The 13,466-nt window shown below is 47.2% G+C and overlaps 4 protein-coding genes across 4 annotated transcripts; 2 read left to right on the forward strand and 2 right to left on the reverse strand.

The window, feature by feature from the left end:
- Positions 1–42: 42 nt before the first annotated feature.
- N7466_004106 (MDR family MFS transporter) lies at positions 43–1,997 on the reverse strand (the record flags this gene model as incomplete). Its single annotated transcript, XM_057163503.1, has 6 exons — positions 43–776; positions 864–1,044; positions 1,096–1,431; positions 1,501–1,761; positions 1,838–1,857; positions 1,910–1,997. The coding sequence occupies 6 exons, from the start codon at positions 1,995–1,997 to the stop codon at positions 43–45; spliced, it is 1,620 nt and encodes a 539-aa protein (XP_057022184.1).
- Positions 1,998–2,837: 840 nt separating this feature from the next.
- N7466_004107 (uncharacterized protein) lies at positions 2,838–5,172 on the reverse strand (the record flags this gene model as incomplete). The annotated part of the gene is made up of 4 exons (XM_057163504.1): positions 2,838–4,007; positions 4,059–4,541; positions 4,605–4,632; positions 4,697–5,172. The coding sequence occupies 4 exons, from the start codon at positions 5,170–5,172 to the stop codon at positions 2,838–2,840; spliced, it is 2,157 nt and encodes a 718-aa protein (XP_057022185.1).
- Positions 5,173–6,453: 1,281 nt separating this feature from the next.
- Positions 6,454–8,373, forward strand: N7466_004108 (uncharacterized protein; the record flags this gene model as incomplete). The annotated part of the gene is made up of 1 exon (XM_057163505.1): positions 6,454–8,373. One exon carries the CDS (start codon positions 6,454–6,456, stop codon positions 8,371–8,373), a length of 1,920 nt encoding a protein of 639 aa, XP_057022186.1.
- Positions 8,374–11,153: 2,780 nt separating this feature from the next.
- On the forward strand, positions 11,154–12,569 carry N7466_004109 (phosphotransferase family protein; the record flags this gene model as incomplete). Its single annotated transcript, XM_057163506.1, has 1 exon — positions 11,154–12,569. The coding sequence occupies one exon, from the start codon at positions 11,154–11,156 to the stop codon at positions 12,567–12,569; it is 1,416 nt and encodes a 471-aa protein (XP_057022187.1).
- Positions 12,570–13,466: the final 897 nt, after the last annotated feature.

Genomic DNA, 13,466 nt, shown 5'->3' on the forward strand with positions numbered 1-13,466 from the left:
GGACTCCTTAAGAGGTTTATACATGAGCAAACGATCACCCAATCAGTGATCAACTGGACTGTTCGGTGCCGAATCAACCGCCTTCCCTTCATCGATCGGACCCTTCGCTTGATTCTCCTCCTCCTTCTTATCTCCTTCCTTCTTTGGAGGACGACGAGTATTCTTATTCTCTAGTAGGAATGCCCCGATAAGAATCAAACAGGTAAAAACCAGACCCACTCGGAACGCCTCACGAATGGCCTCGTTGTATGCTGTGATAACTGCGCTCTTTTGATCTTCTCCTAGTGCCTCAATCAGCGCTGTAGCTCCACCATCGGTCACGAGACCGAGATCAAATCCCGGAAAGCCAGATAGTTTGCTGATAAGTTGACTATCCAACACATTCTGTGCTGCCGGAACGGAGATCGACCCGCCAATAAGCTGCGCGAAGAAACAGAGCGCGAGCGCAATAGGCACATCCTTGTCCGGTAGCACCACCTGTGCTGCAAGATTTGGTGTTTGAACAGTAGCTCCCATGCCAAAACCGAATAGGACTTGATAGCCAATCCACATTCCGCTACTCGAGTCCACCTCAAGCGTGGTGAGCATTCCGGCCCCAACAACCATGAGAATAGCGCCAACAAGACCGGCGTGCACGTAGTATCCAGTCTCTTCAACTGTGGCTCCGTAAAGAATAGATGAGACGAGTAATCCCAGCATCAAAGGAAGTAGTTTGATACCAGAAGTCACGGCAGAATCTTCCTTGACGGTTTGGAACCAAATTGGAAGATAGTAAACTTAAATTGCGGTTAGCTAAAAGTCCATGGCTAAAAGTCCATGGCACGTAAAAGAGACACAGAGAGAAAATGTGTGGGTGTACTTACTGTAGACATACATGCCAGCACCAATGAAAGTCATCTCCCACATTCCCGCCCAGATGCTGCGAATCTTGAAGATACGAGGAGGAATCGTTGCTCTCTTGGGAAAGAATATCTGGCTGAGAACGAAAGCCACAAACAATGCCGACATTATTGTCAATAAGACAATAATCCGACCACTATTCCACTGGACGGGCGTTAGCTTCTAGTTATGTTATAGTCAGGGATGCGAACTTACAGCATATTTCCCGCCTCCCCACTGCAATGCCAGGACCAAGCATACGAGACCAGGCACGAGTAATATACTGCCCAGGGGATCTAGTCCTTTCATCTTCTCCGAGAACGGGATGTTCGCCGTCTCCGGCTTGGGAATCTTCAAGAACAGTGCGACAATGGCCATGCACGCTCCACCAAAAGGAAGGTTGATATAGAAGCACCACCGCCATGTCACATGTGTGGTGAATGCACCACCAATCAAAGGGCCAAGGATAATTGCAAGCCCGAAGAACGCGCCTAGCGCACCTTGAACAAGTGGACGTTTCTTCAGAGGAACGGAGTACACGACAGTCGTAGCCTAGTGAATCGTGGTATTAGTCATGGAGGACCACAATGTCTGGAATCAATTTTGAACGCTTGAACTTACAGATCCAGCAAGAATGCCACCGGCACCGACTCCCGCAAATGCTCTTCCGACAATCAGTGCGGCCGAGCTTGGAGCAGCTCCGCAAATGGCAGACCCAACCTCAAAGGTAAGAATACTGAAAAAAAGAACGGCCTTGGGGGAGAAGAAGGTGTAGAGTTTTCCGTACGTGAGCTGGAAAGCTCCACACGTCATCATATACGCACTTCCGTACCAGCCGACATCGGGAAGAGAGTCAAATTCGTTCGTGATGGAGGGGATAGCCTGTTGATAATACATTAGATATGTTCAAATATCCCCAAAACACAACGCACACAGACGAAAATCCACATTGACATACAGTTGTGACGATGGTTCGGTCTAGAGCAACCAGCATCATACTCAGTAGACACGAGATGATCTTGACTCTTACGAGACGGGTCGCGAAGTGGCGTGTCCGATTGCGACGTACTGGCATCACGCTCATGGACAGTCGAGGTCTGTGATACTGAAGTTTCCATGGCGCTTCTGTCGTGGTCGTAGCTGTTGTGGAGGGTGTAGTTGGGTTGAATACAAGCGAGCTTGCTTTGCTATGAAGCACTGATGTGTAGAATTGCAAACTGGTCCATTATATAAAGTATCATGCATCGGAGTCGGCACTGGTTGACGGAGAAGTTAATGGAGTAAAGCCGTTGAAACAGGGAGGGCGATCACGGGTAGCGGGTTCTTAGACGGTGTTTAGAAAGAGCCGTCGTGGATGTTAAGTTAGGGCTTCTTTGACGGGATTTACTAATCGCCGACAAGACAACAAAGCTAACTAGCCGTCGATCGGGCCCATATGACGGGCATGGTGGATCCTCGTCAGGTACCGGATTGACTTAGGCATTCCTCATAGAAAACCCGATACAAAACCCGTATCTTGCAAGACTCAAAAATGCAGACTTTAACTTATTTGTTTTCATTCACTATCACTATTGGTGGCTTTTATTACACCCGTCGTACATACAAATACGGACTATCTGATAAGCGGCAGGAATGGCGCTAGCCGTGTTCGGAAGTAGTTCAATGTTAGCTAACTTACAAACGGATTACGAGTAAATTACACGCCCAATTACTAGCAAGATTAATGACTCAAGCGATAACATCCAATATGACAGTGGCGTCTTGATTCTGGTTCTTTTCTTAATGACATTGCATAAGTGCTAAGAAGCTAGCTAGCTCTAGGGTTTTACCCGGGATTCAGCGAGGAGGATCCGAGTCATCATAATTGGCTACTAGTAATAGTTGCACTGAGAGCATCTATATGTTGAGATGAGTGTTGTTTTCTTTTCCTGTATAGCTATAAAGAAACCTGTTTGTCCTTAAATCATAGCATCCGTTGCCAGATTCTGATCTCCCTGTCGAAATGCGCACGTTTTACCACGCCCCAAATCCCAGTTCATCGCCGACCAGTCCAGGTGGTCCATATCAATGTCATAGTATGTCGAATAGTCAGAAAATTCCATGTCAACAGCAGGATGCGTTGTTGCAGTGCCATGGGTAGTTGACTCTGGCGTTTGTATCGCCAACGCTTGCCGGATTGATGAAACCAGGGGCGGCGTCTCCAGTATCTGCCCTGACTCTCTGTATGCCATCTCACGGGCTTCCCATGCCCGGAGAATCATATTCGTCAAGAGTTTGAAGAAGCTGTCTGATACAGACAGGACCTCAAGCAGTGCTTGGTAGTTATCATTCATAACATTCCACGCCTGAGCAGCGTGGCTGCTCATTGATCGCCATTTCAAATACTGTATTATCTGAATATACCCTATGAACGGGAAGTAAGAATGCACCATCCAGATAAAGCCCTTAGTAAGGGGCGAAGTCATCAGTTTGGTGTTGCATTCAAGCATGCGAAGTGCATAAGAGAGAGCTGCTTCGCGCTGAGTCTCAGCCTGGTGCAAGGACGAGCCAGAATACTTAAAGTGGTGTTCCACTAAACGGTATTTCGCAATATTTCCTCGCGTGGTCCAGATTGTCATGAATTGAAGCGCATTTTCTGGGTCGGAGAATTTTAGGTACTTGTCTTCAATCATCTTCTCAAAACTGTCCATTTCGGTGCCTTCTGTGTTTTCCTTGGACTCTGTCGCCATAGACCTGAGACCTGGAGCAAAGAACGCGAGGTGGAATTTTGTGTGGCGAACGAAATCCGCAAGCTCACTTCGGCAAGCAACGAATATAACGTCGGTCGACTTCTTTTGGACCTGCGGAGGCTCCTTCATATCTTCTCGTAGATCCGAGTCATTTACTGCGAGTGGTATTCTGCAGTCCCACGTAGGAAGTAGCGATGTGGCGTGCAGGTCAGCCATTTCGCCAATTCGAGAATCGAAAAGCATGAGCGACCACCAAAGTCTACGGCCTGTTTCAGCCTCGAGCGGAGAGTATTTAACCAAGGTAGACTCGCTGTGGATACCCATGCGTTCACCAATACGAGTCACAGCGCCAAGCATAGAAGATAGCGATTGAGGAGCTGTAGTCGGTCTAACTGAAAACTAATACGGTTAGACAGAGACATTGTACATTTCAGAGCCAACTGTACTTACGAGATAGAGATATAATGCTGCCAAGCAGTCTTGATTCGTGGTCCGCATAAAGCGACTGTTGAGCAGGCTTTGCTGACAGCCAAGTTGAAATTTCGCTAAGAGGTCCACCTTAGACGACGTAAACGTAGCTCGGCAATCATTCTCCGTGAGACTTGTAATGGCCATAGAATAGATCCCAAACATGAGCGCCTCTAGTTCGGGCTTGATTGCCAGCACATTCGTTGCGGCCTGTATGATCCGTTTTTGTAGGCTGTGGGTGTGGGTGATTTTCAGGAGCGGGTCGACGTTATCAAGATAGAGCTGCCACAGTTGAAATATTTGAAATGGCTGCGGGTGCAAGGTATACGTGTCGACAGTTGTCTGGTGAAAACCAAACCCGAATAGTAGATGGGTGTCATCCTTGATTGTCTGATCCCAAATTCTCTTGAATACAACCCCACGTACTTCGTCATCCGAGGAATCTCCATCAGTAGGGTCGCGGGACTATGTTGACTGTTAGGCGATGGGCTCTGAAAATTTGTTAATTAAGATAGTGGTAGGATTTACCTCTTGGTTCAAGGTGTGTAACATGCGCCTTGAGCGGGTTTGATTAGCCGAAAATAGCACAAGACAAAAAGAATTTCTGGTAAATCACGCACTTAGCCTGGCGTACTGTCCGTCCTTCTGAACTGGTGGTTGTTAGCGCGGGAGAAGACGAGACAGCGACCGTTCTTGTTCGAGACTGATCCTCATCGTCCTCGGAATCGTAGGGTTCGTCAGCTTGGGATTCAGGAACCTCCTGCTTGCCCACGTCCACATCGGGACGTGGAACGCGGGGATGAAGGGGATCGAAGCTAATTTTGTGCTGGGTGAGAAGATCCTCATATCTACGAATGCGATCTAAGAGTTCTCTCTCTGGGAACCGACGCTTTCGGCGGCGCAGATTCTGGGCTGGGATACACGGTACGCGCGCCTTGACACAAGTTGCACAAGGAGATTTGTGGTCACACTTAACCTTGCGCTGCTGGCATAGCATACAGGCCTGCTGACGCCGCGCTCGTGCAATGGCTTGTTCAGCTTGAGGAGAATATGAGACGGAGCTGGGTGGCCCTCCTGCGGCCGATAGTGTTGCCATTCTGTTACGACGTGTGGTTTCCCAGGATGTGAGGTAATTTACCCCACCATCTGGGTCACATGGTGTCCTGGATATGCGTCTGAGTTCAGCGTGTGACTAGTCCGGATTAGGTTACATAGATCAACACTCTTCTGGACCTGCGGCAAAAACAGGCCAGTATTAAGGAAGCAAAATTTGGACGACAATAAGCGAATAATACAGCAAAGCAAGCAAAGATCGTCATGGTGTTTACACTGGTCACAATTGTCTTCGTATGTCTAAGCACCACTGGATCCCCAATCATATTACTAAATCAACCAATCACAGCTTCTCCTTTCCTTTCTGATCTCAGTATTTGCTCTCAAAGTAAGGGACTTTCAACATTCATCTGGAGCCGTCGAATACCAAGCATGGTGGATATTCCCAATTCTATGCACGTCTTCGGACCTTTGTGAGGAATACTAGAGGTTTAACTTGGAAGCTAATATTGAATCGCAGTTTGTGTTTCTGCTGGTGTCTCCATCCCTTTCATGATTCTTGCCTTCAGCTTCGACAGAGCCATTGAGTTATGGGATTGGATGAAATACATTGTTGGATGAAACCGCAAAGATGGTAGCACTGACACACCGAAACACTCTCAGTCTGATGGCCTGGAAGGGTAAGTAGTAGATACGGCAAGATCATAATCTCTGGATAAAGACTCCAATCTGCCAAAAACTACTTCGAGACTAAGGAAATATGACTTTCGGAGGCATGAGCCGTCCCAAACCCCTTGCTATTTTAAGTAATTTTCAATCGAATGAGGCTGGATCCAAGGCAAAAGGTTCTCATTCTTGAATGCAAACTACCAGACGGTAAGAAAGGAAATGGGCGGAATCTTCGTGAGAACTTGTCGAGGCGATGAATCTTTATAGACAGCTTCATAGATGCAAGGACTGCGAGACACGGCCTGAACCTTGGGGGGAAGTTAGGACTATCAAGGTCAGGAATCCATATATCTTGGGGCCCCTGTGGGTATTTCTAGGAATAATGCTTAGATTTCAATATAGCCTTATCAAAGATCTCTTTCGCGACAGTGATCAAGGCTTCTTTGATGAATCAATTGGATGACCTGGATCTCGTCTCAAAGGTAGTAGTAAGTACTAGTATTTGATGGGCTTTGATTTCCAATGTGTCCCAGTTACTTTACTTTTTTTTGAATTAATACGAATTACACGTCAACCTACGTGCACACCTGTCAGCTCATCGCTCTCTTTCTTTCTAGGCGTGATTTCCTTTCTTTCTATCCCCACCTGAGCACAGATGCTGGAACCGAATAATCTCGAGGCCATCAAAGCTGGCCATTTTGACGAACCTGGTGATATTGAGATGGCCGATGCTGAAGGATATGAAGGAGTTGGAGATGCAGAGGACAACGAAGATCATGCAAATTCCGAAGCCGAAACAATTCACGAGTTCTACGATGACAATGAGCTCGAAGGTGGAAGCGAAGGTGGACTCGGGCATAACACAGAGTTAGTGGATGAATTCCTTGAAGAGTACAACTCTGCAACCTCCAATCCCTGGGATCAATTCCTCGATTTCCTCGCCGATAACCTCCATCGCTTCACTTTAGGCGAATATTCCTCGACCGATACATCTTCATCTCTCTCGACAGAAGAGATTCTCGAAATGCGCGACTTTTTGCTTCAACCTGATAGGCCAATTGAGCCGCCCGAAATACTCATATACGTTAATCAGACACGATTCGAAACGTTACCTGTGGAAATCATGTTCAAGGTTCTAGACAGACTTTTCAACTTCCATCGCGACGACGAAGAAACTCTTGAGATTGGCATGATTCATGCACTGCATGCCCTCGGGTCGCTGAACCAATACATGTTCGATGTGGTGAATCACTGGGTAGAAGGCGCAAGGCCTAAATGGGAAAAGTTTAAGATGTTGGAGTTGCAGTGCTATGGCTCTCGAGACGCCGTCAAAGAGGATATTATGAGTCCATGGAATGTGCTTGTATATCCTACTTCAGGGATTGAAGAATCGAACGTCGCCGTTCAAGCTGCAACGACTTGTGTCGAGTGTTTCCATTTCCTTGTGGAGCAGGAGCTGGTTCCGATGGGAGGTTATGATATGAACGGAGAGAGTTTTCTCAACTGGGCTATCAAACGAGATTGTCAACCCGTCGTGGACTACATGCTTGACTGGATGCCTACCAATGACTTTTTTTATTCCACTGCGCTCCGCTTCGGGTACCAGGAAGATAAGCATCCTCTCGCAACTCTGCTCGAGGACGGCAACCAGAGAGGCTTCGAAAAGCTTCTCGACAAGCTGACACAGAGTAAGGATGTCGAAAATTGGGAGCTAGGCTGGTCGCTGAGTGATCGTCGTCTCAAGCTTAAAATGTGCAGCTTTCTGTCCGCCAAACGTGCCGACTTACTTTTGACAAAGCTCAAAGTCAACATTGGCAACATCGTAATGGACCAAGCAATTGGCAATGAGGAAAGACGTCAGTCAGTAATAGATGCACCTAACTATGGTCGTCTTGGAGCCATATTCCCACTGGGATCAGACACAAGTTCCTGGCACGAAGCAGCACGCTACAATCCCGACGGCGACGCCTTCATGGAATGGCTTTGGAAAAACGCGAACTCCAAGCCAACAAACATCAACAAGCAGGGCTATACACCCCTCATGTACGCAGCCCTCGGCGAGAGCATAACAGCGTTCAAATGGCTAGCGAAACACGGCGACCCAGCCGCGCCTCTGAGCTCGAGACCGAACAGCCGTGAGCCATTCGCACTTCGAGCCGCGGCGTTCAACCAAACTTTCCACAGCGACGAAATGTTTGAGATCCTCCTCGAAGAAATGCCGGATGAGTTCTTCTGTGATTTCTCGCTAGCGAAGGATGCGTTTGGCTGGATCATTGATGGAATTTGGTCGTTCCGCTTCGATCCGCGGGAAATGAATCCTGAGAAGCCGTGGCCGAACGAGCGAGTTTTGATTATCTTCCTGGCAAAGGAGAAATGTCAGCAATTAGTTAATCGATTGCCGGATTCTTGGGAGACTTCGTGGGAGCAATTGCAGATTGTGACTCGTGCGAGACTTTATGACTACCACTTTCTTCCGCCGTCTTTGACTTGGAAGAAGGCAAATAAGCAGCGGAAGCCCAGTAACCAGAGCCTGTTTGGGCTCACCTTGCCTTCGATCTTTGGGAGACAAAGTTAACCCATGATTCGGGCGTGATATGCGATGGGGGTTGGTAACAGCTTTTGGGTAAGCAGTTTGATAGAAAGTAGCGGAGTTGTTTTTGTCGTCGTCGTGGGATGCGGAAGATAGGGAGGGAAGGGTAGTAGGTTTGAGATGCAATCCCATTCAGTGCAAGTCATAACAAAATCCATCAACATGTTACTCTGTCTTTTTGAAAAGTCATGGAAGATTAAATTAATATCAGGACCCTTTTCCTGAGAGGAAAAAAAAATTACAATGGTTTTGCTCATAAATCTCGAACAGATGATATATATCAATGTTTGAGATAAGACAGATTTGGGAGAAAAGTTAAAATGACGCCTGCAGGGATCGAACCATGGGCCTTCAGGTTTCCACCATAACATTTCTATGATGCATGCCACAAGTACCTCGCTATACAAAAGGTACTTGTTGATAATGGGGGGTTCGGCCCCACCCGATGCACAAGCGGTGCACGCACGATGCGGCTCTAATTACTCTCCCGCGCCACACTATCCACTCCGCAACCTTAACCTTAAATATTTTAATAATGAACAACATCTTACCACAAAAAGGAATTATGAAAAAAAATTAAAGGACATGAAAAAGAAATCAATAATTAATAAGAATTAATAGTGATAATTTACAGAATAGAGGGAAAATAAAAAAAGTAAGTAATAGCTATGGTGCTGTATACTAAAATAAAATATGGGGTGGGAATATGGGATGTGAAGAATTACATAGGAAGTGGGATGGGAATAGTTTTATGGGAAGGGAGAATGGGAATATATTCATGGGAAGAGGGAATGGGAATAGAGTCATGGGAAGGGGGGTGGGGATAATTGTATGGGAAGGGGGAATGGGAATAGAGTCATGGAAAGGGGATGGGGAGTTGGGAATAGCTTCATGAAAAAAAAAATAGCAAGTACCAGCTATGGTACTGTGGTCCCAAAGAATGAGTATTAAATATCATCGTACCGACCGACAGTGGACCCTCCGTAAGTGCCACCAAGGCGCCTTCGGCTGCCCCCGTGGAGTCGCAGCTGTGCACCGAGCTATGCACGGGCCAAGAGCTTCGAGGTGAGCCTGACGCACATGAGTGAAGCACCAGTCGCGGACAAAGGTTAACAGCATTGGCTTGTACCCCTATACAATGTAAAGGAACAAGCAAGGGTCGATCCCTGGCAAGGTCGTCCTGGAGTAATTTCTATGTTGAATAGTACTCCAGCCCAGGTTGAACTGGTGACCGTCTTGCCCGCTGCACCACGAGAGTGATTTGTTAATTAGTGCTCCCAATAAGCCTCCTTTCTGTTCAATCTTAGGTCCTGGTATCCCCCCCATACATTTCCTCCTCCAGTCATTCCCCCAGACATGTATTCCTGTACTAGTACCCATACTCCCAGTCCCTTCTACCTTGTTTTTGTCTCTCTTTTACTTTTTGTATCCTACTATTCTTTTTCACCCCTCTCCCCTCAGCCTATGATCTTCCATTTAATATAACACATGGTAATTTATGACCTTGCATATATGGGAATGATCAAAATTGAACAAGACTTGATTCATTATCCTTGACCACTCCCATTTCCATCACACTGAAGATGTACAGTCTTCAATCTGGCATTACGACTTCCCTCCCAGCATCTGCAAGTACTACAACCCCGATGTCTCACGACTTTATTGACAATGGTTATTAGACCACATACCCTGTCACCCTTTACGACCTCTTGCAAAACAACCGTTCAACATCCTCGAGGAAATGAGATCCTACGACAACGAAGACAGCCTTAGTGTTGAATTTGACGTCAGATGTGAAAAGGCACTTCCAGTGATGGCTTGCGGACACCAAGTCAAAATCGGGATCCACTTGATATTCCAGCAGATTTACTGTCAGAATTTGTTAGAGACGCCGCAGACCTTTTCAAAGAGCATGATTTTTATCATTCACTGTCCAAAGCTGGTCTTGATTTTGACTCTGCCTGTTGAGAACTCGAAGCACTGGGACTGATTGGCAAGTCACCAGGTGATTCTTCAGAGCTTGGCGATTGTGACGAAAGCCCCGAACGTTCGAACCAATCTCCGCACGGTCAGGAATGAAAGACAACCAGATAATATAGTGGATGGTAGTAAAGTGGAACCATCTTCTGACCTGGAACTGACTATTGCTCGAATAGTTGACCATACCGAGGGACTAAATCTGGATTTGCCTCCTAGGCTTGCTCAAAATACTCAGGCTAGCGGCTGCCATATTCTTGATGGGGTCGTGTGGGGGAGCATAACATCACTATTGTCTCTCTGCCATCCATCCGTTTTGGTCTTTTGGTGGGCATAGGCGGAGGCATCGCCCGACTGGACGAGGGCCACGATATCTGGCTAGGTCACGTTGGTACTGAGCCAGCCTTGTGAGACCACAAGCGGCGACTGCCAGTGCGACTTGATGAAGGCAAATTCTGGTGACAATATTGTCCGGGGTCAAGCTAGGCACAGGCCGTATAGCTGTAGCTGTAATCACACTAAGCGGCACTACGGCCGAGCTTTGACCTCCGTGTTTCCCACATGTTCGTGGGGACGAACCAATCGAACGTCAGCAAGACCTACTCGAGGCGGCAGTTACCAACCCACTCCGCTCCACTTGGTCGGCCTTTTTTCCTCTTATCCAACCCGCAATTGCATTATCTGATACGGTCGAAACTTTGTCGCTTATGCGATTTGGACTTCATAACGCAATACTTTCTTCATTTTCTTATTCTGCTTAGTCTGCATCATTTCCCCGCCACCTCCGCATGTCAATTGCTCAGATGCCTCAGCAGGAGACGTCCCCGCTCAAGACTTATTTTGACGAGCTAGAAGAGACCAACGGTGATGACGAATGCAGGGCTTGGATAAGTAAAGCTTTTGACTTAAAAGCTGAACTCGCAATTTTTGTCGCTGGGCGCCGGGAAGGAGGAGGAACCGGAAAATTTGTTGGTTATCTTAAAGGTTCCTTTAACTTAAGCTTCCACTTCAGCTTCAGCGATGAGCGGCCGGATGTCATTATTCGATTTCCGAAGCCCGGGCATACGGCTACAGCTTATAGGGACGAAAAAGTTGTGAATGAGGTCCGGATCATGGAATATCTCCGCCAAAACACTGATATCCCAATCCCCCGTGTTCACAGCTGGGGCCTCATTGCTGAGAGTCCACAACAACTTGGCCCATTCATCATCATGGATTATGTCAACGGTACACTTTTATCAACTATCTTGAAAGATCCCGATCAAGGAAGTCTGGTTCTGAACCCAAAAATCGACAACAACATATTAGACAACATCTATTATCAACTCGCCTATTATATGTTCCAGCTTTCTCAACTTACGTTTACTCGGATAGGGGCCATCTCGAAGGACCATGCTTCAAGTGCATGGCACGTTACCGGAAGACCCCTTACATACAACATGAACGAGTTAGCCAGTGTCGCCGCCTACCCTGATGACCAATTCGCAACCGCGCCGTTTGACCGTGCAAGCGATTATCTGGGATCGGTCGCGAACGAGCACTTGGTTCACCTTTGGACCCAGCGCAACCTCGCCGACGATCCGGAAATCGCTCAGAAGCGGTTCATTGCCCGTCATCGGTTCGCCCAGCTGATTCCAAAATACTATCCTGAGAATTGCGGTCCATTTATACCCTTCTGCGACGACATGCGACCCTCAAATATGCTTATAGATCCAGAAACACTCCAGATCACTGCCGTTCTCGATTTCGAGTTCACGAATGCCATGCCAGCTGAGTTTACGTATGACCCGCCCTGGTGGCTGTTGCTTTCTGGACCGGAGATGTGGCTTGAGCGCTGCGCGATGGAAGAGTTTTTGACTCTATATGAGCCCAAGATGGAGCAATTCTTGCGAGCTTTAGAGCGAGTGGAAATTCAAATGGCATCAGAGGTCAAACAGCCCGGTCAACCGTCTCTCTCTTCCCGGATGCGCGATTCTTGGAGGACTAGGCGATTTTGGTTTGACTATGCGGCAAGGAAGAGCTTCGATGTGGACACCGTCTACTGGGCTACATTACATGACGACGGTCTGGGTGTTGAGTTGCTTGACGATAAGACGCGTGCAGAGATGGAGTCATTTACGCAGATTAAGATGGAACAGTTGAAGGCATACAAGGAGGAGTGTACTGTTCGTTTTTCCTCGCACGTAGATGAAGAGGAAATGTAACAATATTGTCAGGTTTTCAATCAATTTTACTTCAAATGTTCAGGCCATCAGACTCCAGCGAACGCTCAAGTACTCCACGTGACCCATTCTCGGGTCCCAAAAAGTAGAAAGCGACTCACACAGAAAACCAGCGTCAGGTGACCCCACGTGGTATCACGTGACCCATAGTCGGTTCAAACTTCAGCCCCCTTGATGGCAGCCTTGCGCCTGCACTATGCATTTTACAGATGGGGTGAGAACCTGGTGCTCGCCGGGTGAAATTCGCCTCTGGTTTACAGCAACCACACAGACCCTCTCAGCTGAGCTCGGGTATAGCTTGATTGGTCCCTCTCAACCTGGCTGAAACAGTAGTAGTCTTTTGGCACGCCGCTCTTAACCGAGAACCCAAATCAAAGCAAGGCAGACCTCAAAGTCGTCCTAGGCCAGTACACAGAGCGATTGTACAAACCTATATATCCTTAGCAATGTCAAGTTTTTGGATTTCAAGTATTGCAGTTTTTATGTTTCGAATGTTAACAAGTTAATCGATTTGCATTCGAAGGTTGAGAAGGATCATTAATGTTTACAATAGTAAGAAAAATAAGAGGCCCATGTGATACATCACATCTGGCGGTGCCGTGAGTGATTGGTTGTTTTGAGTAATTGATACATAGAAGGAAGGCTGCCAATGAGAGGCTGAATCCTCGGGACTGGAGCGGGCCGAGCCCTTTCCAAGGTTGTTATGATTTACCCCATGATGGGGCTTCTTTTGGCCCATTTATTGATATTGATAGGTGATCTTTTCAGAGGTTGTGGTCTTGTGAGGTGGTGGAACAACTCTATTAAGGGTGGCCGCATTTGCTGTTTGCTCACTCTTGAAAGAGGCAACTTGTTGATCCCGTCATCAAAGCCATACTA

The sequence above is a fragment of the Penicillium verhagenii genome (genome assembly GCF_028828195.1).
Source record: "Penicillium verhagenii strain IBT 33310 chromosome Unknown utg000005l_segment0_segment0, whole genome shotgun sequence".
In the NCBI taxonomy this organism is placed as follows: Eukaryota; Fungi; Ascomycota; class Eurotiomycetes; order Eurotiales; family Aspergillaceae; genus Penicillium; species Penicillium verhagenii.